At 45.9% G+C, this 27,760-nt stretch overlaps 1 protein-coding gene across 2 annotated transcripts in view; it reads right to left on the reverse strand.

The window, feature by feature from the left end:
* LOC144669425 (SH3 domain-binding protein 1-like) overlaps positions 1-26,851 on the reverse strand; it is a 43,734-nt gene extending 16,883 nt beyond the window's left edge. For both annotated transcript variants that reach the window (XM_078531843.1, XM_078531842.1), the window contains exons 1-10: positions 26,580-26,851; positions 12,848-12,887; positions 11,714-11,818; positions 9,479-9,555; positions 7,055-7,166; positions 5,545-5,621; positions 5,138-5,255; positions 4,441-4,509; positions 2,704-2,794; positions 1,860-1,987 (exon numbers count right to left, since the gene is read on the reverse strand). In XM_078531843.1, the coding sequence (XP_078387969.1) occupies positions 1,860-1,987; positions 2,704-2,794; positions 4,441-4,509; positions 5,138-5,255; positions 5,545-5,621; positions 7,055-7,166; positions 9,479-9,555; positions 11,714-11,818; positions 12,848-12,887; positions 26,580-26,635 (873 nt within the window). In that variant the 5' untranslated portion in view covers positions 26,636-26,851. The remainder of the gene's footprint in view (positions 1-1,859; positions 1,988-2,703; positions 2,795-4,440; positions 4,510-5,137; positions 5,256-5,544; positions 5,622-7,054; positions 7,167-9,478; positions 9,556-11,713; positions 11,819-12,847; positions 12,888-26,579) is intronic.
* Between the last annotated feature and the right edge of the window lie 909 nt (positions 26,852-27,760).

Raw genomic sequence — 27,760 nt, forward strand, 5'->3', positions numbered from 1 at the left:
GATGGCGTGTGACTAGGAGGGGAACTTGCAATTGGTGGTGTTCCCATGCATCTGCTGCCCCTGTCCTTCTAGGTGTTAGGGGTCGCAGGTTTGGAAGGTGCTGTCGAAGGAGCTTTGGTGAGTTCCTGCAGTGCATCTTGTAAATGGTACACACTGCTGCTACTGTCCGTCGGTGGTGGTGGGAGTGAATGTTTAAGGTGGTGGATGTGGTGCCAATCAAGCGGCTACTTTATCTTTGATGGTGTCAACCTTCTTGAGCATTGTTGGGACTGCACTCATCCAGGCAAGTGGAGAGTATTCCATCACACTCCTGACTTGTTCCTTGTAGATGGTGGACAGAGTCAAGAGGTGAGTTACTCTCTGCAGAATTCCCAGCCTCTGACCCACTCTTGTAGCCACAGTATTTATATGGCTGACCCAGTTCAGTTTTTGGTTAATGATGATGCCAAGTTCCCAATGGTGGGAGTTTCTGCAATGGTATTGCTGTTGAATATTAAGGGGAGGTGGTAAAACTCTCTCTTGTTGGAGATGGCCATTGCCTGGCACTTGTGTGGCACAAATGTTATATGATTTAGCAGCCCCAAACTTAATGTTGTCCAGGCCTTGCTGCATGTGGGCACAGATTGCTTTGATATCTGAGAAGTTGCAAATGGTATTGAAAGTGCTGTAATCATCTAGAAACATCCCACTTCTGCCCTTATGATGGAGGGATGGTCATTAATGAGGTAGCTGAAGTTGGTTGGGCCTAGGACACTACCCTGAAGAAATCCTGCACTTGAAACAGATAGTTATATTTCTTCCCCTCCATTGCAAACACTCAAAGGAACCAATTCCTTTCCCTGCTTTACATCTAGCAGATCAAGCTCTGGGTTGCTTGTATATTGAAGGCCATTTTAGGTTGCCAGGACATTACTTAATTCACAGCCTCCTACCAGGAGAAACAGCTAGATATGATGAGGGAGTCACAACTCTACTCTAACCCTAACCTCTCCACTGTCCCAGGACAGGCAAAGCACAGGGTTCGATACAGGGTAAAACACCACCTACACTGTCCCATCAAACACTCCCAGTGTAGGGACAGCACAGGGCTAGATACAGAGTAAAGCTCCCTCTACACTGTCCAATCAAACAATCCTAGAACAAGTACAGTATGGAGTTAGATACAGAGTAAAGCTCCCTCTACACTGTCCCCATCAAACACTCCCAGGACAGGTACGGCACGGGGTTAGATACAGAGTTAATCTCCTTCTACACTATCCCCATCAAACACTCCCAGGTCTGGTTCAACACAGGGTTAGATACAGAGTAAAGCTCTCTCTACACTGTCCCCATCAAACACTCCCAGGACAGGTACAGCATGGGGTTAGATACAGAGTAAAGCTCCCTCTACACTGTCCCCATCAAACACTCCCAGGGCAGGGACAGCACAGGGTTTGATGCAGAGTAAATCTCTCTAGATACTCTCCTAATAAAATCAACCTGAAAGGAAACACCTCATACAAATGACTATGGTATTTCCTGTTCCAGTTGGGCTGGTCTATGTCCCCACTTTGATCCACACACAACAAACTTTCCAGCATTCGTCACTTTATCATGATTAAGGGGAGGAATGCAGTTAGTTCCTTCCCTCATGTGGGAAGCCAGTGTCCTGTCCCCAACTTCTGCCCAAGCTGATAATACACTAATTCAGCTCTGAACTGGGATCAAACCCCACAGCGTCTCAGTGTGTACAGTTCAGGGGCATATCAGGTGGAGCTTTTCGCCCCGCTGACCCCTTGGAGATGTGAGGAGGTTCCTGCTATCCCCTCTCTCACTCTCCCCTTTCTCACACTCTCTCTCAGTTCACACATAGACCTTACCTCTTCCGTCATTCCTTTTTCCAGCAACATCATGACGCACGCCTCGATGGGAAGAGCAATTTCCCGTCCATAGGTTTTCAGGTGCTCCTCCAGTGGCTGTCCAAAGGCAGGATTCCCTGTGTTGTCACCTTTCCATACAGAGAATGGACAGAGCGTGAACGACAAGGGAGAGTGGGAGGGACCAATATAAACCAGTGAAAGGCAAACAGGTAACCAAGAACTCAGGTAATTAAAACCACCATAAAACTCAGAATAATAATGAGCGAGGTTACGATGTGTGGGTGAAGGTGTGTGAGTGAGGTTATGTGGGTGGCTTTGCCATGTGTGGTTGCGTGTGTGTGAATGTGTGTGCATGTGTGTGTGTGCGTGCATGTGAGTGTGTAAATGTGTATGTGTGTATGTATGTGAATGCATGTGTTTGTGCGTGTGTGTTCGTGTGTGTGTATGTATGTGAAAGCATGTGTTTGTGCGTGTGTGTTCATGTGTGTGCATGGGTGTGAATGCGTGTGTGTGTATATATGTGAGTGCATGTGTTTGTGCGTGTGTGTTCATGTGTGTGCATGGGTGTGAATGCGTGTGTGTGTATATATGTGAGTGCATGTGTTTGTGCGTGTGTGTTCGTGTGTGCGCGTGTGTGCGCATGGGTATGAATGTATGTGTTTGTGTGCATGCGTGTATGTGTGTGTGCATGTGTGTGTGTGTGTGTGTGTGTACGTACGTACGTGTGTATGTGAGAGAAAGAGTGAAGATGAAAAAGGAAAATGTCTATGTTTCTCAGTTTGAGCTGGGTTGGTAAGCAGATTGTACAGAGAGACAACATTCTGCTCCCAGTTCAGATGCTCACCTGATGTGTTGTTGCTGCTCTTCAGTACAGGCAGTAAGGCATCTAACGCATCGAGTGATTTTCTGTGATAATCAGCCTGTGCTTCCAATAACTTCGAAAACAAAGAAAATGAAATTACATCTAAAGTATTTTATACTTCTGGATGCACCATTCATTTTCTCTGGAACATGATAACAACTTACATTTACATAGTGTCTTTAACCTAGTTAAAATATTCCAAGGCGCCTTCACAGGAGAATTATTAGACAAAAGTTGACACCAAGACACGTAAAGAGATATCAGAACACACAACCAAAAGCTTGGTCAAAGAGATAGGTTTTAAGGGGCATCTTAAAGGAGGAGAGAGAGCGCCAGAGAGTTTTAAGGAGAGAATTCCAGAGCTTAGGGCCAAGGCAGTTGAAGGCACAGCTCTAATCTAAAGATGTTGTTCCTTGAAATTGGCTTGCAAGCTAGCAAACAGGCCCAATTTCTACCCCATCTTCTAGACTTCTCTCCCTCTTCAGGCATCATGCCCTATGACAGCATTGGTGACCATGGGCTTCCATGTGTTGGTCCATGGTTATGTTTGACAAGGTACTGCACTGGTGTTGCCTTCTACAGGCTCTGTCTGACCAGGAACCTCTTATCTGCCGTAGATGTATTGGAAGGATTTACAGGTTGATATTCAACCTGTTTAACATTATTATGAACACACCTTCCATCAAGTCCTGTCTAGGGTGGCACTTGAACACAGAGCTTCTGGCTCAGAGGTAGGGACATGACTCATTGTGCCACAAGATCTCTGACTTCTAGAATGACTCTTCCTTAACTCTGGAAGATCACTTCTCAAACACCCCCTCTTAAAGCTCAAAAGCCCAAGTGCCTCCTCAAAACTTAGACCATTGAAACAGGCAATCAGCCTCAAGTCTGTGCTAACTCCAGTGCTTGTAAACCTCCCTGGTGCCTTGGTGACCAAAAATGAATACTGTACTCAAGGTGCGGTCTAACCAGCATTAATTGTACAAATGGAGGATATAGATAAACAGGTGGAGGGCATTCATTATTTGAGCACCTATAAAGAGACACTTATTGACACTGGGGTGGTGAATAGGGTTAGGAGCTATATACTTTTAATGTTTCACTTTGTGAATAAATCTAAACTGAGTAAAGATCGACTTCCGGTCTTTTCTTTCACCAAATGGCTGTTAGAAGTTTAACTAGAGCACAGAGCGCAGCCTGTCACTCTTTGGTTTACCATCTCTGAGGGGAGATCTCATAAAAAGGACTTGCTCAAATCGTGGCTGAGAGTGACTGAGTGACACCAGCTGATTGTGTCTCCAAATACTCTGGATACACAAAATATAATTGATCCAAGATTATCGTGTAAAAACACTACATTTCTAGCCATGAGGTTAATGCCATTTGGTCCATCTTGGCTTCACCATTCAGATCCAAGTCCTTCCAGACAAACCATCCAACTGGTGATTCTAAGCTCTTCAACTTTACCACTCGATCCCGAGTCGCCTCCATGAATGGGTCTCTCTTTATGTGAAGGTTTTCCTAACATTGGTCCTAAATTTCCTTCTCCCCAGCTTGACCCTTGCTTGTCCTGCAGTCACAGTTCACCTTGTAATCATGTTCCAGGTTTATCATTGACGGTTTTATATTATTCTATTGGCAACCTTCCTTTCAGCTTCTTCCTCTCAAGGTGAAAAGGTGAAGATTCGCCTGTCTTGTCTATGAGGTTTAATTACTTACTGAGCAGAAGTAATTAGAGTATTCCTCTTCTTTGCTGGCAAAGTGGTAAAGGTCAGCAGCATATTCATCCTGTAATAAGATGAACAGCCGTTAGGTGCTCTGTTCTTCCTCAATAAAACCATGAATTCTAAAGAAAATTGAGTCCCTGTTTCATTTTCTTTTATTTTTGCCCTTGTCTGATGGAATGTGTAGGCATCAGGGGCAAGTCCCAGTTTTAGACAGACTAATTAAGTTCAATGTGGGGAAGTGTGAGGTCAGCCATTTTGGATCTCAGAAAGATCAGAATGTTTCCTTAGCGGTGAGAGACCAGGAGCTAGTGAGAAGCAAAGGGATTTGGGTGCAAAAGATAATTTTTTAAAAATCTGATATCCTTTATCATGGGGAGATTGGAATACAAAGAGGAGGAAGTGATCCTTCAGTTGTACAGAGGCTTGGCGTATTCCATTTAATTGTTGGCTCCACAACTTAGGAGGGATTTATTGGCCTTGAAGGGGCGTAGCGCACATTCACATTTTGGTACCAGGGCTATAAGGATTAAATTAAGAGGTAAGGGGACTTATACTTGGTTTGTATTCCTTTGATATTAAACTTTGAAGGTTGATCTGATTGAGGTGGAAAATCTGGTCTTTGTGTGAGCTAACTCTAAAAGAACATTGTTCACTCAAAACCCTTGACCCGCACTACCTTCCCCGTGTACCTTGGACTGTTCTACTCTCCTCCAGATCTCGTCCACCTCGTCCTTGAGAAGGTCCACTTTAGCTGTCGCAGATTGAACGGCAGCTCCTGTATTGCCTGACTTTGTTGCTTGGCTTAGTCTAGAAGAGAAGACGTGACAGTGAGCCAGTGCGAGAAGACAACCTTCAGGCTTGGGCCTCAGTCTGAGAGAGCACAGAGCCCCTTGTCGGTGCTCAGTTACATCTGAACATGAATAAAGCTTCAAACCAGGGATTCGACAATAACTGCTCCCTTTTCCTTCTGTGTTTCAATGTGTGTATGTGTGTGTGTGTAAGTGTGTGGAATGTCACTATAGTTAACCTCTGGCTCTCAGTCCGTGTATGTGGGCTGACTAAATATGTAACGAGTTGGTAACCGTTGTACTTATACCGATTCTTGGCAGCTGTCCAGTCCAGTGTCAGTTTGGCCAACTGCTTCTTGTGTTTGAGAGTATTTGGCAGTTCCTCCTGTTCATAAAGAATAAAAAAAAAACTGTTACTTCAGTTCTGGATATTTACAGGAAGTGGCCTATTGCGTTGGTTCCTCTGCCTCAGTGATAATGGCAACCCTCACCAGCGACCTGGTCACCGGGTCAGTGCCAGTCTCTGGTACCTCAATCAGACAGGCGTCCTCCCACATGAATTTAGACCACGAGGAGAGGAACTTCCGCAGGGGCTCTCCTTATTGTATCCGCTAGAGATTGAGCATCGGAAGGATCTGGAAGGTGTCATATGTGGGTCCATGGGAGGTTCCTAGCAGGAACTCACTGCTGAACGTTCACAGGCCTTTGCCTGGAGAGGGTGTGATGGTCAAACCCGATCTTGCTGACTACATGTTAGAACTTCTGCTCTGCCAATGGCGGCCATGCCTTCAGTTGCCTGGGTCCTAAGCTCTGGAATGCCATCCCTAAATCTCTCTACCTCTCTCTCCTCCTTAAAAACCCTCCTTAAAACCTATCTCTTGGACCAAGTTTTTAGCCAATTGTTCAAATATCTCCTTTAGTGTCTCAGAGTCAATTTTTATCACCTCTTGTGAACCGCCTTAGGTAGTTTGACTATATTAAAGGTGCAATATTAATGGAAGTTGTTGTCTGGGTGCCAGTGCACAGTCAATTCTGCAGCTCAGTCTCGTATTACACCCACACTGCCTAACCACATACTCACACAACCAAATCAACCTACTCAAGGCCTATTTAAGACACCATTACACTCCTGCGAGTCACTGAGGCCTGAGGACTACAGCTTCGTTTCTATCTGAGCAGGAAGCTGCCTTGCCTCCAGTTCCATTTAAGAGGGAGCCACATGCATGGAAACTCTGACCTTTCTCACCATGAGCATGTCCCATTCATACCCCCCACCATGTCCTGCCTTCCATGTTTGGTATGCATGGTGGGTTCCTGCCGTGATCTCTGGCATGAATAGCCAACTCGTTTGTGGCATGGAGCGACCACAATGTCCCCCCCCACCTCCACCACCACCTTCCCCGCCACCCCCACCACCACACTTGGCATGGACTGGCTGCAATCCCCACCCCCCACCCAACTTGGCATGGAGTGACCACACACCATACAATTGCCTTCATAATGACCAGGGAGCTGATCTGAGATTTATCGTTACAGCCTCAGGCCAATTGAGGTTTGGAAGAAGTAGGGTATGATTCCACAGCACATACAACCTCTCCCTCTTTAGCTTCAGACTGCACAATGTACAGCTTTATAAACAGGAAGGGGAATTAAAATAGTTCCAGAATGTGACTGCAAGCAGACCTGATATAAATAGAAGCCTGTGTCAAACGCTAAATCATGCAGGAACTGTCCTTCTGTGCAAATTGCCTGCTGGTTTAGAATGGACTCTTGCTGTGTACACAGAGCCTTTATATGTACTTCCGCCTCTTTCCTCACCTCAGATAGTTTGAAGAGCGGGTCCAGGACTTCCTTCTCCAATTGAAGTTCATGTTCAACTAAGGCTTTTGCTAAACTATTTTCGACCGAAGAGCAAAGTTCCATGATTTTCCTGTGGGAGGAATGTTTAAGATATGATAAACAAGACTTGACTCCATCAGAAGGGGAGACTGAGTGACACATTGGGCCACACAAGGGCATTTCAACTTTGAAACTTGATTCCCCAAACTGAAATGTTATGTGCCTTTTTCTGAAGAGGGGTCGCTGGGTGGTAAATGGATTAAACACTGGACTCAGGGTTACATCATCAGGTCAGGTTGCATAAACTTGGCTTGCATTCCCTTGAGTTTAGAAGGTTAATCAAATTGAGGTGTTCAATTCGATAGGTTAGGGAGAAAGAAACAATCTTCTCTGGTGGGGGAAAAGAAAGAGGACAGAATCTTAAACGTTGAGCTAGGCTGTTCAGGGGGCACTTCTTCACACAAAGAATAATCCAGAACGCTCTCCCCCAAAAGGTTGTGGGTGTTTTGGGCTTTCAGGACTGAGACTGATAGATTTTGGAGGGTAAGAGAGTCGAGGGATCTGGGGTAATGGTCAGTAAGTGGAGTTGAGGTACAGGTCAGCTGTGAGCCAATTGAATGGTGCAGGATACTCAAGGGGATGAATGGCCTCCACCTGTCAGATTTGTATTTAGCTAGGAGTATCAGAGATAGGAAAGGTATAAAGATGCCAAGAAGAAGAAAGACTTTTATTTATATAGTGCCTTTCGTGACTTCAGGACATCCCAAAGCGCTCTGTAGCCAATGAAGTGCTTTTGAAATGTGGTCATTGCTGTAATGTAGGAAACACAGCACAGCTAGCTCCCACAAACAGCAATGTGATAATGACCAGATAATTTGTTTTTCTCGTGATATTGGTTGAGGAATAAATATTGGCCCCAGGACACCAGGGAGAACAAACCACAAACCTGGATTATGCACTCAAATCTCTGGAGTGGGGCTTGAAACCACAACTTCTTGACTCAAAGGTCAGAGAGTGTTCGCCCTCTTACCTCCTTTGCTCCAAACATTCACCCCCTCAGCCTGACTGCAACTTCCTTCTCTGTTGAGCTATCCAGTCAATCTCACTTGTGGAGATAGATATCGCCTCTTATGGTCGAGAAACTTCCTTCATCGACAACTCAGTAAGTTTTTTATACTCCTATGCCCTTCTGTAAAATGGTGCTGTCAAAATCTCCAGGGTGCAGTGTATAGAATCAATGGGGTGGATCAGGGGAGGTCAAGAACACCCCTAATGCAAAAATTTTGAAGTTGGCCAATGCTGGCTTTAAGAGGACCATCTAATATTTTGTTTCAGTCCCCAGGTATAGCCTGCAACTCTGTGCATGTCCTCACCTAAGTCAGCATTCCCCAGTCAGTCCACCTTCTGCCTCGTCTTTTGATTCTCGGGTTCAAACTCCCATCAACTCCTTTGTAGACCTGAACTTTCTGCGTAGAGAATCAACTCTGAATTATGGATCCAAGTCTCTCTCCCCATAGAAAGAAAGGTCTTGACCCAAAGTATGTCTCTCATACTGCATTCGTGCTGTCCAAAGGTTGCTAATCATGGTGACATCACTACAGGGGCAAGGTGAGGAGGTAGGCCCCGAGAATTACCTCAGGCAGTACAGCAATTGAACCCACGCTGTAAGCATTATACTGCGCCACATTCTAGCCATCTAGCCAATTGAGCTTACTGACCCCCTAGCTCTCATTCCTCAGAGTTTTGAAAGTATAAGTATTTTTAGAATATGGCCTCTTTGCAAAGAGTAGAACCATGAATTTACTGTCGTCTGCAATTCTACAGAACCTCCCCTCTTCCTGAGCAATTAGGCTCTAGTTAATCCATCTGATAGGCAACAGTGGCCTTAGAGGGACAGGTCAATCAAGAAGCGAACTGTCCAAACTGTTTCTCAAAGCCCAGCCTAACTTTGAGCAATGTCACGTAAACCTACATAACAGATATTATCAGGATATTTCACCACAGGGGGCATCGCCTGGCATCTGTATGCACACAGAGGTCCTGGCAAGGGATCACTGGAACTTAGTCAGGAGCAAGACTGGCTTGCTTCCCTATCCCTCACTTAGGGGAGTAAGGTAACTGCCCAGTGATGGATGCTTATGGTCTTGTGTGGCTCAGTTGCACACAGGCAGGGAATTTACTTCCTGGGTCAAAGTTGGTCTCGTTGATGTGGCCCTTAAATTTCAGCATCAGCTCTGACAGGTTGAATTTGGGATTGTCTACAATTCAAATAAATGGAGCCTCGTGATTTTTTTTGTACCTCTTTTCCTCATCCCTGTGCACACTTGTGCGACATCTTTACACATTGACCATCATTCTGGTCTTGTCTTGGCCTGCAATGCTAATCAATGGCTTCTTACCCACCTAATGGGGGATTCACCATCCAGTTCTCTGCAGCTCTCCAACATGCTCTGTGACAGGGACATTAGGGCCATCTTTTTCTGTGAAACAAAGAAGAAACAATTAAGATGGAGGTTGCCATTGGATGTGGGAGTGTGGGGACGAGGGCATGATGAGCAGGCAGCAGGAAAGATGTGGGTAGCCTTGCCTTCAAAATAGGATTTTGATTGAGTCCATGCCCAGTGTGAGGCCAAAGGAAGAGAGTGTGAGCCAACCTGGGTCACATGGGACCTGGGAGTGTGCGCACGAGTCAGACAGTGAGTGGAAAGGGAGAAATAGTTGAGAAACATACATAGAAAATAGGAGCAGGAGTAGGCCATTCGGCCCTTCGAGCCTGCTCCGCCATTCATTGTGATCATGGCTGATCATCCAACTCAATAGCCTGCTCCCACTTTCTCCCCATATCCTTTGATCCCTTTTGCCCCAAGAGCTATATCTAACTCCTTCTTGAAAACATACAATGTTTTGGCCTCAACTACTTTCTGTGGTAGCAAATTCCACAGGCTCATCAATCTCTGGGTGAAGAAATTTCTCCTCATCTCAGTCCTAAATGGTCTACCCCGTATCCTCAGACTGTGACCCCTGGTTATGGACTCCCCCACCATCGGGAACATCCTTCCTGCATCTACCCTGTCTAGTCCTGTTAGAATTTTATCGGTTTCTATGAGATCCCCCCTCATTCTTTTGAACTCCAGTGAATATAATCCTAACCGACTCAATCTCTCCTCATATGTCAGTCCCACCATCCCAGGAATCAGTCTGGTAAACCTTCGCTGTGCTCCCTCTATAGCAAGAGATAGCAGGAATTAAATAATGTCCTGCTCAGGCATTTGAATACTGGTCCCTCTCACATGCTGGGTGATATTGAAAGGAGAGCCATGGATTTAAAATATCTTAGCTACCCAAATAGGCTTAAACTTCTGGGTCCGTATACTAAAGAGAAGTCCAATAGCAGTTTGATGGACGTCTATAAAATAATGAACTGACTAGATTGTGTGCGTGCTGACAAATTATTTTAATTAGAGAGCCTGGGGAGAATCTGCTGCCAATCCAATAAATTACACAAAGCAAAATTAAGTCAGGTAGTCTTATTTAACCTGACGTATAGGAGACCATCTGTAGTAATTATGGTTTTATTTAGTGTGCAATGTATCTTTAAGAATAATGCTTGTTAGGCAAGATCACATGATCTGTAGTAACCAATAGGAGAGTAGCTCAGCAGTCAGTGGAGAGATAGAGTTGGAGTTGAAAGCACACGTGTAGTTGCTGCTGAGTATATTGTAAATAAACTTAAAGTTTCCACCCCAAGAATTGCCTGCAGATCAACTCTATCATTAATAGCACAACTCAGCCACCCTACAACACCATGGAACAAATTTCCAGCTTATATAGCATTAGACAGTGAATGGAATTTTCCGGCCCCTTCCACCGGTGGGATTTTCTGGTTCTGCTGAGGTCAATGGACTTTCGAATGCCTCGCCACATTTACCCCCACCGTGGTGAGGCTAGAAAATTCCGCCCGGTATCTACGGCACAGAAAGAGGCCATTCGGCCCCATATCTTTCTATTCCTTTCTCCCTCATGTATTTATCTAGCTTCCCCTTGAAAGAATCTTTGCTATTTCCCCCCTTGCGGCAGTGAGTTTCACATTCTATGGAATTTTCAAGATTTTTCTCCTGATTCCCTGTTGGATTGAATGACAGGATGTGCCCGAGGGCCTGAATGGCCTATTTCTATTCCTATTTTCCCATGTTACTAAATTATTAACTATCTTAGCACCCCTTCCCATTCACATTACTCAAGTAGAACCCTCCATACCGAAGAACAGTGGGGGTGACTAAAGCCTCATTTAATTTCTAATGTCATGGTATAACTTGTGCTGATTCACTATGTATCTTTACAAGATACATCGGATGTAGGGAGCTTGGGGGATGGGGGAAAGGGTAGGTATCTCACATAATACAAGAGGTAGGTACCAAGTAATATAAGAACGTAAGAAACAGGAGCAAGAGTAGGCCATTCGGCCCCTCAAGCCGGTTTCACCATTCACTAAGATCTTCTAACTCAATTCCACTTTTCCGGCTGATCCCCATATCCCTTAGTGCTCAAACTCTATTGATCTCTGTCTTGAATATACTCACAAAGAGATGTTTATCCACCAATCATGACCACTTGACTTCAATGAGTTTCCTTACTCACCAGACGCTTCTCAAAATCGGACCCTGGTTGACTCTGAAGACAGGACAATAGCCTCTTGTGTGTGGTGGAGGTCGCTCGTCTGGTGGGTTCAATCCGGTTTTCAAACTGAACAAAGTAGAGACAAAAGGAGTGAAAGGTCAACTCGCTTAATTAATGGGAAGGTAGCCATAGAAACAGGTAAAGGTCAAAGTCCAAATGAGAAAAGGCCTTTGGCCCACTGGATCTCATCCTTCTGGAAAACCAAGCCTACCCTGCACAACGTCACCTTAGGAGGGACATAACTTCAGCTTAAAGACTCACCAAAAGGATAGCATCTCATTCAATATAGAACTTCCTCAGTGCTGTATTAGGACATCAGCGCTACACTGGGGTATCAGTGCTCCCTCAATACTACACTGGAGTGTCAGCAATCCCCCCGTACTACACTGGAGTATCAGTGCTCTCTCAGTATCTCACTGGAGCACCAGTGCTCTCACAGTACTACACTGGAGTGCCAGTGCACCCTCAGTGCTACACTGGAATGCCAGTGCACCCTCAGTGCTACACTGGAGTGCCAGTGCCCTCTCAAAACTACACTGGAGTGGCAGTATTCCCTCAGTACTACACTGGAGTGCCAGTGCGCCCTTAGTGCTACATTGGAGTGGTAGTATTACCTCAGTACTACACCGGAGTGTCAGTGCTCCCTCAGTACTACACTGGAATATCAGTGCTGCCTGAGTACTACATTGGAATATCAGTACTCCCTCATCAGTATTTCTAGTTCAGAGGAACAAATGCTACTAGCTGTGATGCAGTGTGACATGACTGCAGTTTATGAGATGCATGAGAGTAATGCCTTGTTTGCAGTATATTTTACCCCACACCCCATTCAGTGACTCAGATGAACAGAAGTTCAGTCAATTGAGAGTTGATAGTCATGATGGAGAAAGGATTCGAAATCTCAAAATTATAACGATATGCTTTTTTTTTCTGGGCGGAGTGCTGAAAAGGAAGGCTGGAGAAACAAATTCTCGCTTGGCTAAGCTGCCTCCATCCCTCACTGATTTCCTGGTAAATCTGCTCATTTTCCAGAGAGTCTCAATAACATTTCATTATGGGGCTGATTAAACTGGGAGCTCCCCACTTTGGCTGTACCTGGATGAGATCTTCACTGAGAAGTTCCGAATTCTCACTTCTGGAAGAAAAGAAGAAAAAACACAAGATCAGCACTGGGATTAACCGCCCTCCAAAATTTCTGAGATTGCAAGGAATCAGGTACATTGAATTCTCATCTTGTCACAGGACTCTTATATTTGGAACATATTGTAATCTTGCCCATTGGCAAATTTTGGGTGCAGGTCATGCATTTTTCACTGAGGGAAGCAGGTGCCCAACATTACAGGAGCTGCTCCCATTGGACAAGAGTCACCACCCCGAGCCACCATTAAATGCCCATTAAATCTCCTCTACATTCCTTTGTGCGGACCTAGGCACTATCCTGTTCAAAGATGGAAGTGAACGTAAATAGAGTCAAGGCGTTAGCCTAATGTCAGAAATGAACACCGAAACAGGCCCTTGGAGGTCACAGTGAGTTAGATGCTGGCTTTATATTTTTGCAGCTTTAATCCAGAAAGAGTGATAAATATTTGGATAAGCGCCTCCAGGCATTGGAAGGGTTTCCAAGAACATTCACTCGTACCATGTCCATTCCATCTATTGCCATCTAAACTGTATCCCACAATTTGGATTTTCCTTAACCCCAACATCAGGAGACCAGCCCTGCTGCCCAAGAATAACATTATCCCAAACCAGCCATCCTTTGGCCTCATGGTTGCTCAGATCTTCCTTTGGGACCCTCCAGACTCATTTGATATAACACCCTAACACACAGCAGACTGAGAAAACTTTCAGGCCTATTTACCTGGACCGGATTTAAACCAATGTTCCATAAATGAAACACCTTGGTTTAAAATCACTATAAGGAACTAGGTGGGTGTTTGGAAAGGAGCTTAGATACAATAAAAGTGAGCTTCAGCCGAAAACATGAATATGTTATTACATGTGTCAACTTTGGCTCAATAATTGTTCCCACTCCAGAGACTTGAGCACATAATCAAGACTGACACTCCCAATGCAGTACTGAGGGAGTGCTGCATTGTCAAAGATGCCATCTTTTGGATGAGATGTTAAACCCCACCTGCCCTAAATGTTAAAGATCCTATGGCATTATTTTGAAGAAAAGCTGGCGAGTTCTCCTTGGTGTCCTGACCAATGTCAACCAACATCTTGAAAACAGATTATCTGGTATTTTTTTCATATGGCTGTTTGTGGGAGCTTGCTGTGCACAATTTGTCTTTGTGTTTCCTATATTATAATAGTGACTATACTTCCAAAGTACTTCATTGGTTGTCAAGTACTTTAGGGCATCCTGAGGTTGTGAAATGCAAATTCACTCTAATGTGATCCATTGTATTACCCAAGCCCTCTTATCATGCATCCATTCTCGATACTGAGCTCAATAGACCCGATTCTGTCTCCTTTCCCCTCCATCACCACACACTGGAGTGTGAAATCATCCAGTGTTAACATGCTGAGAGTGAACATTTTCAACCTCTATTTCATGTTTCAATTCTAATTTCCTCAATTATAGGAGATTAAAAGATGAGTCAATTCACATGTGTAGGAAAGGATTAATGGACTGGCTACAAGTTCAGAGCAGCGTTTGTTGTGTGGAAACTGGATGGGTGCAACACTTGCTAATTACATTGATATTTGTTAATTGCAGAAATACTGTATAATGAAGAGAGCACTTTACACTGAATAGGAAAATTTACATTCAGTTAATTGAAGCAAATTGATTGAAACCAAGCAGGTAATCACAGTAAGATGAGAATCCTCATATGGCTAAGCCAAAGGAAGACAACTTGGGAATTGTATTCTGTATGTAAACCCCCAAAAGGGACACGCACAGGAGCGCTCAAGAAAGAAGTCAAAAGATATGTATGGACAGACAGTGCTCAAGAAGGAAGACAGATATGTATCAGCAGGAAGAGTCCCAGTGAACCAAGCAGGGTCTGGGTCAAAGATCACTCCAGAGCGACCTACAGTCATCTCAGATTGACCACCTGAGGGGTAACTGTATGATTTAATTGAAACTGTTTTGTTTAAAATTCTCAAAAAAGGTGTTAGATTTAGTATGAGGTTGTATCAATTGTAATTCTCAGTCACTGAACTTAAGAAAGAAGTAAAATCACCTATGCATGCTTAAAGGATTTGATAGATGAAATAGAATGAAACTATTTCCTCTGGTGGGGAGTCCATATCAAGGAGGCATAAACTTAAAATTAGGGATGATGTCAGAAAGCACTTCTTTGCATAAAGGGATGTGAAAATCTGGAACTCTCCTTCCCAAAGGGTTGTCAAGGCTGGGGGTTAATTGGAAACTTCAAAATTGAGATTGGAAGATTTCTTTTGGTCAAGGAAATAGAGCCAAGGTGAATAGATGAAATTAAAATACAAATCAGCCATGATCGAATTGAATGGCGGAGTGGACTTGAGGGGCTGAATGGCCTCCTCCTGTTCCTCTTGGACTGAGTGAAATGCAGTCACTGATTGCTGTGGCATGCTCATTGGTGAGGTTTCAGTTCTAGACGTTGCAGTTCCCACGCTATCATGAAACGTCCCTTTTTTTGGTTAGGTTTCTGGAAGAACTGAGAGGCTCTGTCTAGAGATGACTTGAGAGATACTACAAACAGAACTGAGAGGAGGAAATAGCCACTGTACAGAACATTTTATCACTCCCCTACACATAGCATTAAAGACAGCAAAAAGCCTGCATTTATATAGCACCTTTAATGTAGTAAGACAGTTGGGTCGGTGGAGTGGGCGGTAAAGTGGCAGATGGATTTTAACATAGAGAAGTGTGAGGTCATACATTTAGGGAAGTCAAACAGTTACAGGGATTACACAATAAATGGGAATATACTAAAAGGGGTAGATGAAGTGAAAGATCTTGGCGTACAAGTGCACAGGTCCCTGAAGGCAGCAGTTCAAGTAGACAAGGTTGTAAAGAAGGCATATGGAACGCTCTCCTACATTGGCAGAGATTTAGAATATAAAAGTAAGGATATAATGTTGGAATTGTATAAAACACTGGTGAGACCACAACTGGAGTATTATGTGCAGTTCTGGTCACCACATTACAGAAAGGACGTAATAGCTCTGGAGAGAGTGCAGAGGAGGTTTACAAGAATGCTGCCAGAGTTAGAAAAGTGTAGCTACGAGGAGAGATTGGATAGGTTGGGGTTTTCCTTAGAACAAAGAAGGCTGAGAGGTGACTTGATTGAGGTGTACAAAATTATGAGGGGAATAGATAGAGTGGACAGGATAAAATTGCTTCCCTTGGTGGAGAATTCTAAAACCAGGGGATATAGATTCAAGATAAGTGGCAGAAGGTGTAGGGGGGACAGGAGGAAGAGCTTTTTACGCAGAGGGTAGTGGGTGTCTGGAATTCGCTGCCCAAGTTGGTGGTAGAGGCAGAAACTCTAAACTCTTTTAAAAAGTACCTGGATCTGCACCTTAAGTGCTGTAAGCTGCAGGGCTATGGGCCGGGTGCAGGAAGGTGGGATTAGAAAGGGCACCTGGGTGTCCTCGGGCTGGCATGGACAAGATGGGCTGAATGGCCTCCTTCTGTGCTGTAACTTTTCTATGGTTCTATGGTTCTAAGGTGCTTCAGAGTAATGTTATCAAACAAAATTTAACACTCAGCTAGACAATGAGATATAAGAACAGGTGACCAAAAGCTTGGTCAAAGAGGTAGGTTTAAGGAGCATCTTAAAGAAGAAGAGAGGTAGAGGGTTGGAGAGATTTAGAGAGGGAATTTCAGAGCTAAGGGTCTGGGCAGTTGAAAGCATGGCCGCCAATGGCGGGTGGTTAAAACTAGAGATGCAAAAGAAGCAAGAATTGGAGGAGCATAGAGATCCTGGAGGTTCATGGGGCTGCAGGAGGTTGCACAGATAGAGGGCTGAATTTTCCCCCCGTTGGGGAGGAAGTTGAAGGGCGGGCACATACAGGCGCGCTTCCGATTGGCGCCCCCGATCGGAGGCGCGGTGCCATTTTACGTGGGCGGGCCAATTAAGGCCCGCCCATCGTGACGTCTGCACAGAAGCGCTATGCGCTCCCTGTGCGGGCGGAGGGGGGTGGGAATCCCAAAATCGAGAGTGCTCTCTTTCGCACTTGCACACGATAGAGCGCATTCATCTCCCTGAAGCTAAGTGCAGCCTCAGGGAGATTAGCTCTAAATGTAAAAAACCTAAAAATAGAGAAAAAAAAATTTCCCCAACATGTCACCTCATGTGACACTGCCACATGAGTTGGGACATGTCCATAATTTTTACAAAACCTTTATTAAAATTTTTTAAAACCCTGTGCATGAGGTTTCATGTTTTTTCTAATTCCCGCTGGGGCTCCTGGCCTGCCCGCCAGCCTTAATGTTGGATGGGCAGGTCCACTAATTAGTTTAATGACTCTGTCAATGGCCTCAATTGGCCATTGACAGGTCGGCGGGCGCACAGCTGATTTTGCTGCGCCCCCGCCTTCCTGAAAATTTAGATGGGGCGCGGTGATGTCAGGAGTTCCCCCCGAAGTCACCGCACGTCATTTTACGTGTCAGCGAGTGGGCCCCGCCCCCACTCGCCGGTGTGTAAAATCCTGCCCAGAGAGGGAGGTGGCTAGACCATGGAGGGGTTTGAACACAAGGTTTTAAATTTGTGATATTGATGGACCGAGAGCCATTATAGGTGGACAAGCACAGGGCAATGGAGGAATCAGACTTAGTGCGAGTTAGGATACAGCCAGGAATGTTTTGGATGAGCTGAAGTTTACGGAGGGTCGATGTTGGGAGACTGGCTGGGAGAGCAGTGGACTAAGTCAAGTCTGGGGGTCACCAAAGCGTGGATGAGGATTCCGGCAGCAACTATGAAACTAATTGTGATTTAATGGCATATTTACATATGCAGCATCACCCTGATATTTCTTGCTGCATGGCTGGAGTACTAGCAGTTCCATCTCCGAGAGAAACCTGACTTCCAGCTTGGGGAGACCCATCCCCCAAACAGTTACAGTCGGGGGAAAGGGGAATCTTTACTCTCCAATTATTTAAATTCAGCTCATGCAGGTTTAATAAGTATTAAACTTTACAAACCATGTTTGCAGCTGACACAAAACTTGGAAATGTAGTAAACAATGAGGAGGATAGTGACAGACTTCAGGAAGACAGGAAACAAACTGGTGCAATGGGTAGACACAATGACATTTAACACAGAGAAAGTATGAATTAAGACAGTTTGCTGGGAGAATGAGGAAAGGCAACTTAAAACAAGGGCCTCAATTTTAAAGAAGGGTAAAGAAATAGGGAGAACTCAGGGGTGCACATACACAACTCTTTGAAGATGGCAGGACAAGTTGAGAAGGCTGTTAAAAAGCAGATCAGATTCTTGGCTTTATTAATAGGGGCACAGAGAACAAAATCAAGGAGGTTATGTCAAACCTTTATAAAACACTGGCTAGAGTTCAGCTGTGACCAGTTCTGGGCACTGGACTTTAGGGAGAATGTCAGGGCCTCAGAGAGGGTGTTGAAGATTTACATTCAGAGGGCACCAGGTGATTGGTAAAAGAACCATAGAAAAGTTATGACACAGAAAGAGGCCATTCAGCCCATCATGTCTGCGCCAGCTGGAAAAAAAACTAGCCGCCCATTCTAATCCCACCTTCCGGTCCGTGGCCTTGCAGGTTACAGCACTTCAGGTGCAGTTCCAGGTACCTTTTAAATGAGTTGAGGGTTTCTGCCTCAACCACCAACCTGGGCAGCGAATTCCAGACACCCAGCACCCTCTGGGTGAAAAAGCTTCTCCTCATGTCCCCTCTAATCCTTCTTCCAATCACCTTAAACCTGGTAATCGACCCCGCCACTAGAGGAAACGGTTCTTCACTGTCTACTCTACCTAGGCCCCTCAATTTTGTACACCTCAATCAAGTCACCCCTCAGCCTCCTCTGTTCCAAGGAAAACAATCCCAGCCCATCCAATCTCTCCTCATAGCTGCAATTTTCCAGCCCAGGCAACATTCTTGTAAATCTCCTTTGTACTCTCTCCAGAGTCATTATGTCCTCCCTGTAAGGTGGTGACCAGAACTGTACACAAAAATCCAGCTGTGGCCTAACCAGTATTTTATACAGTTCCATCATTACATCCCTGCTTTTGTATTCAATACCTCATCCAATAAAGGAAAGTATTCCATATGACTTTTTTACCACTTTACCCACCTGTCCTGCAACCTTCAGGGACCTGTGGACATGCACTCTAAGGCCTCTCACTTCCTCTACCCCTCTCAATATCCTCCCGTTTACCCCTCTTTACCAGGGGACTCTAGATTTGGCAGTGTCTTTGTGGAGACATGAATACACTGTGCCCGTAGAATCTCACTTTTGAATGCCTCCCAATGCACTGTCACTGATTTCCCTTCAAGTAGCTGTATCCAGTCCGCTTTCGCCACATCACCTCTCAGCTCTGTAAAATTTGTCTTTCCCCAATTTAGAACTTTTATTCCTGTTCTATCTTAATCCTTTGCCATAAGTATGCTAAATCTAACCGTATCATGGTCACCATCTCCAAAATGGTCCCCCACTGCTACTTCATCCGCTTGCCCAGCTTCATTTCCTAAGACTAAATCTAGAATTGCTCCACCTCTCAATGGGCTTGTTACATGCTGGCTAAAAAAGGTTTCTTGGATACAGTTTAACAATTTTGTGCCCTCTGTACCCTTCACACTATTTATGTCCCAGTTGATATTTGGGCAGTTGAAGTCCCCAACTATTACTGCCCTATTGTTTCTGCACTCACAAATTTGCCTACAATTTTCCTCTTCTGAAAAATGAAATTAGGAAAGAAAGAGAGGATATGAAGGAATATTGGCAGGTAAAATCAAGAAAACCCAAAGATGCCCAAAGGCGCCACTAACTCTAAATCCACCACTTCTTTAGCCAGTCTCTAGGATCTTGGTGCCCACCCAGCATCCTGAGCCTACATTCACCTCCAGCCCCCACACTAATATAGGTGGCTTTAAGCAGCCCTCTGAAATGCCCTAATCGACCCCAATCTGGAGTCTTGGCTCTAGCCTGCTTATGGAGTTAAAACAAGGTGAGATTCCCTGGAGGATGTTGTCTCACATTTCTGTTTGATACCACATGGTGCCAACTCTACAATCATCAAATTATTCAAAGGTAGGGGAATTTTTTCTCTCTCTCTCTTTCTCTCTCTTTCTCTCTCCAGCAATCCCTCAAAGTGAGGAGGAAACTTGCCACGGAGCCCCTGGAGTCTTTTAACACGGGGAGGCTGTTGCACTGCAGATACTAGGCTGTCCAGGAAACTCCTCCGCTCTTACTGCCTGCCATAGGCCCATTGGAAGGAATTACAGGTTGACAATAAATCGGCTTGACGAAGGATTTTATTTTATGCAGTGAGTTGTGACCTGGAACACACTGCATGAAAACATAGGAAGCTGGCTCAATAGCAACTTTCAAAAGGGAATTGGATAGATACTTAAAGGGAGAAAATTTGCAGGGCTATATGGGGATAGAGTTGGGGGTGATGGGGTGGGGTGGTGTGTGGGGCTAATTAAATAGCTCATGCAAAGAGATAGCACAGGCACAATGGGTCAAATGGCCTTCTCCTGTGCTGAATAATTTGATGATTGTAGAGTTGGCACCATGTGGTATCAAACAGAAATGCGAGACAACATCCTCCAGGGAATCTCACCTCGTTTTAACTCCATAAGCAGGCTAGAGCCAAGACTCCAGATCGGGGTCGATTAGGGCATTTCAGAGGGCTGCTTAAAGCCACCTATATTAGTGTGGGGCTGGAGGCGAATGTAGGCTCAGGATGCTGGGTGGGCACCAAGATCCTAGATACTGGCTAAAGCAGTGGTGGATTTAAAGTTAGTGGCACCCTATGCGCAGCTTCATTTTTGGCACCCACCCAGCACCCACCTTGGGACCCAGCCAAGAAAAAGAACATTCTATCTTCCGGCCCCGCTTTTCATTTTTTGCAAATGTTACAGTGCATTAACCTCGATAACTCAGCATTACATTAAGGAGAAGCTAAGGGCTGCGATATTTTAACATATCACATGTGTGAGCCGTCAGGGAAAGAAGATTCAATCCATTTTGCTTGCATATAGTGGGGCTGTCTCTAAAGATACAGAAAGCCCAGGACATTGCCTGGTTAATGGTGGTCACGGAGCACTGGAGGAGGCCATTTGGCCCGTCCTGCTAGTGCTGCCCTCCGAAAGCACAATTGAGTTGTTGGGATTCCCACCGTCACTTCCGTGCGCACCATTCATCGGCATTTTATAAAAAACACTTTTAATAAACACACATTGGGCAGAGTTTAAGGCTGATTGGGCGGGCGTGTGCCTGACGTCATTCCGTGCTTACACGATATTCCGGTCGGCGGGCGCGTTTCCGGCTTTTGCGCGTGCCCGCCGACAATTAAGAGGCCAATTAAGGTCATTAACGGCGCAACCGTCTTTAATTTTACGTTGCCCGTCCAACCCTACGGTTGGCGGACGGGCGAATCGGCCGGGCGGCCTTTACATTTTTCATGAAACCTCAACCAAGGTGCAGGATGAGGTTTCCATGATGAAATAAAAATCGGTGGACAGCATTTTCATCATGTGTATTTTCACCTGCCTGATTGGGATGCTTGGACATTTTCATTTCTGCATTTCCAAACTTCACTTTTGATTTTTCGGGTCTTTAGCTCCCTGAGGCCGCTCTCTGCTTTCAGGGAGCTTTCTGTCAGCGCTGGCCCACGCCCACGTTGACCTCAGGGGAGTGGGGCCCCAGGGCCTTGAGCGGGGAAGAGACTCCTGGGGCCTTGAGGAGGTTGTTTCGGGGCCTTGAGGGACAGGAAAGGGGGTTCCTGGGGTCTTGGGGAGATGGGGGTTCCCGGGGTCTTGGGGGTAGGCGGGGGGGAGGGGATACATGACCGAGTGTGGCAAGGTGTTGTTCTGAAGCTGAGAGGAGCAGATGGCAACCATTTCCCACTCGCGCTCAGCGAACGCCAACGTCTGGGGCACTCGTGCCCCTTCTCACCCCATGACCTTGCTCCTCTTTCCCCCACCCCCAACCCCAGACCACGTGCTGCACCCGGGAGGATCCGACCCACGCGTATGCACAAATACGCACCTAGAAACTTTTTGCAACACAAGAAGTGGCAACCTTAGACCATGCGCAACTGACATTCTACTGTCTATCTTTGCAAAGGATACCAGTAAATGTCATCTTGATTTAGACCCTCACTCCCTTGCGCATGCATTACGCAGCAGACAAAGGCGATTTTTGCTTTTGCGGTGACCGGTTGCAATTCACTTGTCAGATTTCTCCTGCATTTTGGGGCCCCCACTGTCATTTGGGGGCCCCCGTGCCAGCACTTGGTTTGTTTCATGGCAAATTTGCCACTAGGCCAAGGGCCTCAACGGAGTCTGAATGAGAGGCGAGGCAATCAGACAGCAAGGTATCGGAGTGCGGGCTGGCAACCACAATGGCTTTACTATGAAGCAATCCTGGCTTCACACCTGCTTTGTGAAAGGCTTAAAGCTTACTTTTCTTTGGGGGGGGACAGCTCCCAGTAGCCTCTGAAACGACGTTTGGTTTGGCCCCAGTCCACTTTTGCAAAGGGGCGTAAAACAACGATAAGATAATTTGCACTTACAGAGGAGCCCTAACCAATAGGACACACAGCACACTTCTGCTGTGCATGTCACCCATACTGGAAGCTAAATTGCTGGCTTTACGCCTGTCAAACAAGCACAGCATGATGCAATTTCTAGGCTTCAGTCTTAGGGATTAAGGCTGAATTGGTTAAAGGCATTGGCTGGATCAAAGTGCTGTACTTGGTGCTTGTTGTGGGCACCTCTCCGTAGGAAGGATATTGGAGCCAGAGAAAAGAGGAGGTGAAAGTTCAGCAGAATGAGGCCAGGAATGAAGATTGTAGCCATCAGGAAAAGCTCAAAGTGTTGAAAATTTTTCGCTCTGAAGCTGAGCTACGTTAGAGGATAATAGATGTTTTTAAAATGAAGATGGTCTCTTCGTGGAGTGTGAAAGTGAAAGATTGATTCTATTTCTTAATAATTTGATACTAAGGGAACCTGATTGGGAATTAACACTGAGAATAAAGGCGGATATTTGAAGGAATTCTTTTCGCACAGAGTGCTTTGCCAAGGCATTGTGACTGTAACAGGGTCTTGGATAGATGTTTGTAAAGGGAGAATATGAAAGTTGTTGCAAAAGGGGCAGGGAGATCTGGCAGGGGTGCGATGGTTTGAATGGCCTCCTTTGCCACTGTGGTTGAATTAGGGGGGGTGAGGGAGAGTATTCAATTGGAAATACGTCAACGTTGATTTTAACAATTCATCAGTTTTGCACAATAATTTTGCAGGATTTGCCAGTCGGGAGGGAATAGAAAATTTACTCTGTCTTTACAAACCACATGTGCTAAAATAGCAATGCAAAGTCAACGAATTGTGATTGAAATCGAGAGAGTCACTCGCACTGCACAATCCTCCGACTCTGTTGCAACAGGTGATCAAAGCCGGGACAGTTTCATTGGGGGGTGGAGAGAGGGATGGGTACCAAGAAGCAGACCATGGCGCGGAGGCTGGCCTGTGGGTGTACAGAGTTCTTCTGCTGGTGCAGGTGGCCTTTGAGAGCGACTCTCTGGTATCGGTGGTTTTGAATTTATTTCGACGGCTCAGTGGGGCTGTGAGGGAGAAGGCCCCTGAAAGCAATGGCAGGGAAATTAGCAGGAGCTTTTTGCGATGGGGAAATTCTGAGGGGAGGGGGGAGGAATTTAGGGCCTCGGTAACACTGGAGTCGTCATAGGCCAGACGGATTGCCTAAAAGGTTAACAGTGCAGCACTCTGCTCTGAAAACAACTGAACCACTACGGGAGAGCTCTAACCAATATGGCAGGCGCTGCATGTCCAGCTCAGAATGACCATGTGCAAGTTGCCCGCCATGCCAGACTAAGATGCAATGGGGTGATTCCGCAATCTGTTGTCCCCAGCAGGATGCAGCGCTCACAAGGCAGAGAATGATGGATAATTGCACCTGTTCAGCCTCCCCAACAGCAGTAGAGAACACCCCCACTGCACCAAGGAGGCTTTTTTCTATTTCTCCGCGCAGCAAACATCTTGTGGCCTCCTCAATGGCAAAAGGAGCAACGGGGTGCAGCTAGAAGTGAAAGACTTTGAAAGGAAGAACTCGCATTTCTATAGAGTCCTCCACAACCACAGGACGTCCCACAGCGTTTAAACAGCTAATAAGGTAAATATATTTTGTGTGAAGTGTTACATTACAGTTGTAATGTAAGAAATGAGGCAACCAATCAGCGCACACTGAGAGTTCACAAAGAGCGATGAGATAAATAACAAGATGATCAGTTTTAGGGCCATTGGTTGAGGGATAACAAGGTGAACTCCCCTGCTCTCCTTTGAAATAGTGGCAGTGGGGCCTTTTACATTAAGGTTTCCAACCCCCCGGAGCAGCCAGGAGGCTCCCAGAATCGCCCCAGTCTCCCAGCGGCTATTAAAAGCAGTCCGGGAGGTTTTAAAATGATGGGATCCCCCGTTAATTAATCGACTCACATCTCAGCAGCCACAGAGTCTATTTCACTGAACCACATTTCACAGGCAGGCTAGGCCGCACTCCCACACAGGCACAGCCAGCGTGATAACATAGCACGTTATGTCATGGCTGCGCGGGTGTACCGAGCTCGTGAGCATCACTGCTAGCTGCTCTGCCTGTTTTCTTTCCCGCTGTTGCTGAGGTGAATGCCGTGTGAGCTGGCGGGGAAACCGGCACCTCCTGCTGGAGGCCATGGTCCCGGGGGTTGGAGCGAGGTGGGTCTGCCAATGTAACCATCGGGAGGGAGCAGGCCGCTGGCCGGACAGCAGAACCCGAGGTGGCTGTGGGTCTTGTGCTCATGGGACTGTCCTTCAGAAGCCCTCGGGACTGAGGGGCAAATGGAAAGATGGGAGTCTGAGCCAGAGGGGGCAGCGAGTGCCCTAAAGGGCACCTGACCGCAATTCCGGTGGACACTTGGGTGCAGTAGTCCCTGAGCTAGCCAATTCTAAACAAGGATACAAAGTACTTTTGTTCATTTATTTGTGTCAAAGAAACCCAACTGCTCCCACTAGCGTCCTGGGCTTTGGATTTTGCTCCCCCCACCCCCGCCCACACTGGATGGGCTCACCCGCTTCTGACACATTACCCGGATTCTGTGATGTCACTTCCACCAAAGTCTCCTGCGATATGGCCAGCCGGAGCTGGCAATCCTATTTTCCATCCATGCGAGAGGGCAGACAGGGCCTTGGTTTAAGGTCTCATCCTAAGCCCCTTTACATCCTTGAGGCTGGATTGAGACATCCCCAGTTTCATTTTATAAAGGACACTTGTAGCCCGCAGACCGATGGGCAAAAGCCTTATCAGTCTTGGGGCCCAAGAGCGCTTGAAGAATACAACATTCCTTTCGAATATTAAAAAAAAAATCACATCGCACACACGGATATGCTGTACCATTCTCTGAAGATGGATCCCAAAGGGACTGGAATCACAATATTCGGAACAAATACACCAACACATTCCATTGTAGATCCTTAGTTTTTTTTTTAAACGAAGCTGCTAAAGAATAAAAGGGCTAATCCCGTTATTCAAACAGAAGGGGGTTTTACAACTTTGCCAAAATTAGTTTGAACAAGTGAGGATCACATAGAAACGTGGAAAGATTAACTGCAGAGAAGGAGGCCAGTCGGCCCATCGTGTCCGTGCTGGCAAACAAGGCCGAGTGCGCGAAGCTTTCCCAAATCTGGAACACGGATTGAAGGAATCAGGCGCGGAGATTGGCATTCCCTGATCCAGTCAGGCATTTTTAACTCCTAACCGCCGGAACATTGGGTGCGCTAACTCAACAGTCAGTTCTGCGATGGGCGTTTCGGCCAATCTCATCACCACGGATCCGCTCCCCTCAAACCTTGCTGAATCCACACTGTTATTTCAACCCCTGGGGCACACAAACATATGAACCATGAGCAGGGAGTAGGCCACCCGGCTCTTTCAAGCCCGTTCTGCCATTCAGTAAGATCATGGCTGATCTGACTGTAACCTCCCGCCTACCCTCCCATAACATTTCACTCCCTTGTTAATAAAGAATCTATCTACCTCTGCCTTAAAAATATCCAAAGACTCTGCTCCCACCGCCTTTTGAGGAAGAGAGTTCTAAAGACTCATGACCCTCTGACAGAAAAAATTTCTCCTCGTCTCCGTCTTATTTTTAAACCGTGACGCCTAGTTTTAGATTCTCCCACAAGAGGAAACATCCTCTCCACATCCACCCTGTCCCAGACACCACAGGACCTTAAAGGTTCCGATCAAGTCACCTCTCACTCTTCTAAACTGCAGTGGATACAAGCCTAACCTGATCCGTTTATTAAAGATGGTGCAAAGCAGGGGGTGGTTGGGGAGGAAGGAGGGTTAGGTTTGTACATACTGCAGCTATGAACCCATTCCTACAGTTAAGGTATTGACAAAAACAAAAACAGCAAAAGGACTCAGTCCCATTGTCCAACCCCTCCAGCTGTGCATAGTCATACAATTTATTATTGCAGTTATTATGGTCTGACAGCAGTCAATGCCTCTCTTTTAATCTGACTAAAGAGCTCAACTTGAGTTAAAGATATCGGTGAGCCTGTTACTTCCTAATTTGAGTGTTGTAAAACCAACAGACAAATGCACTTGAAAAATCTTAACACTAACCTCCTGCTTGATTCTTACCTGGCAGCAGCATGGTTTGCCAACTGTAACATCCGATTAAACTGTTTCTTCATCATTTTCAAAACTGTTCTTTTTTTAAATATGTGTACTTTAGTTCAGTTGCACTTGTAGTTTCTGCTCTTACTGCACGGTCCACTTAGTCGGTGTGAGATCAGCATTTCTGTTCCCTCCCACAGGCGATGAAATCGAAACACTCCTTAAAGCCACACTGATGCTTGTAGATCATTTTGTGAGGAAATTGTGAAATGCGACTTGAAACCTTTTTCCCGTCGTTTTTTTTTAATGGTGCCCACTCCTCCTCCACTTCGGATGCCGCTACCTGTGTTTGCTTTTAGTTTCAAGAGGTGTTTTTCACTTATGTCACAACTTTCCATGTCCTCCTCTCAAAACACCCCATAGCCAATCAATCGGTTGCTTTCGAAGTACAGTTATTGTATAAGGAGGGTGGGGGGAGTGGTGGTGGGATGCAAGTGGCAGGAAAACCAATTTGTATACGGCAAAGTCCCAGAAAACAACAATGACTGTGCGAGTCATATAGATTTGGTTATCCAAAGAATCTGTCACCAGGAACGTGGGAACAGGAGGAGGTCACTTACCCCTCTCGAGGCTATTCTGCCGATCAGTTAGATTGTGGCTGATCTGTCTCTGAACTCCATCTACCCGCCCTGGATTCGTAACCCTTAACCGAACAAAAACATACCATTTGAAATTTTGAATTCACATCCAGCGTCAACAGCCTTTTAGGGGAGACAGTTCCAGACTTCCATTCCCCTTCATGTGAAGCAATACTTCCTGATGTAACCCACGCTCAGTAGCACAGAAATGTTACAGAGCAGAAGGAAGCCATTCGGCTCATTGTGTCTGCACTCTCTGGATGAACAACTCGCTCTGTGCCATTCTCCACATCATCACAGTCGTGTACAGCCTGGCTGTAATTTTAAGGTTCAGTCCCCTGCTTCTGGACCCTGTCATCTGAGGAAATCTCACTTATCTTATCAAATCCTTTCATCTCCTCCACATTAGACCACCCTTTCATCTTGCCTCTTCAAGGGAATACAAACCTAGGGCGGAATTTTACACCGGCCGGATTTTACGGTCCCGCCAAAGTCAATGGACTTTTGAACGTCCCGCCACATTTTATGGCCCCGCCCCCCTCCCACCCACCGCGACGGTGCCCTGAA

This window comes from Cetorhinus maximus, chromosome 29 (genome assembly GCF_964194155.1).
Source record: "Cetorhinus maximus chromosome 29, sCetMax3.hap1.1, whole genome shotgun sequence".
Lineage (NCBI taxonomy): Eukaryota > Metazoa > Chordata > Chondrichthyes > Lamniformes > Cetorhinidae > Cetorhinus > Cetorhinus maximus.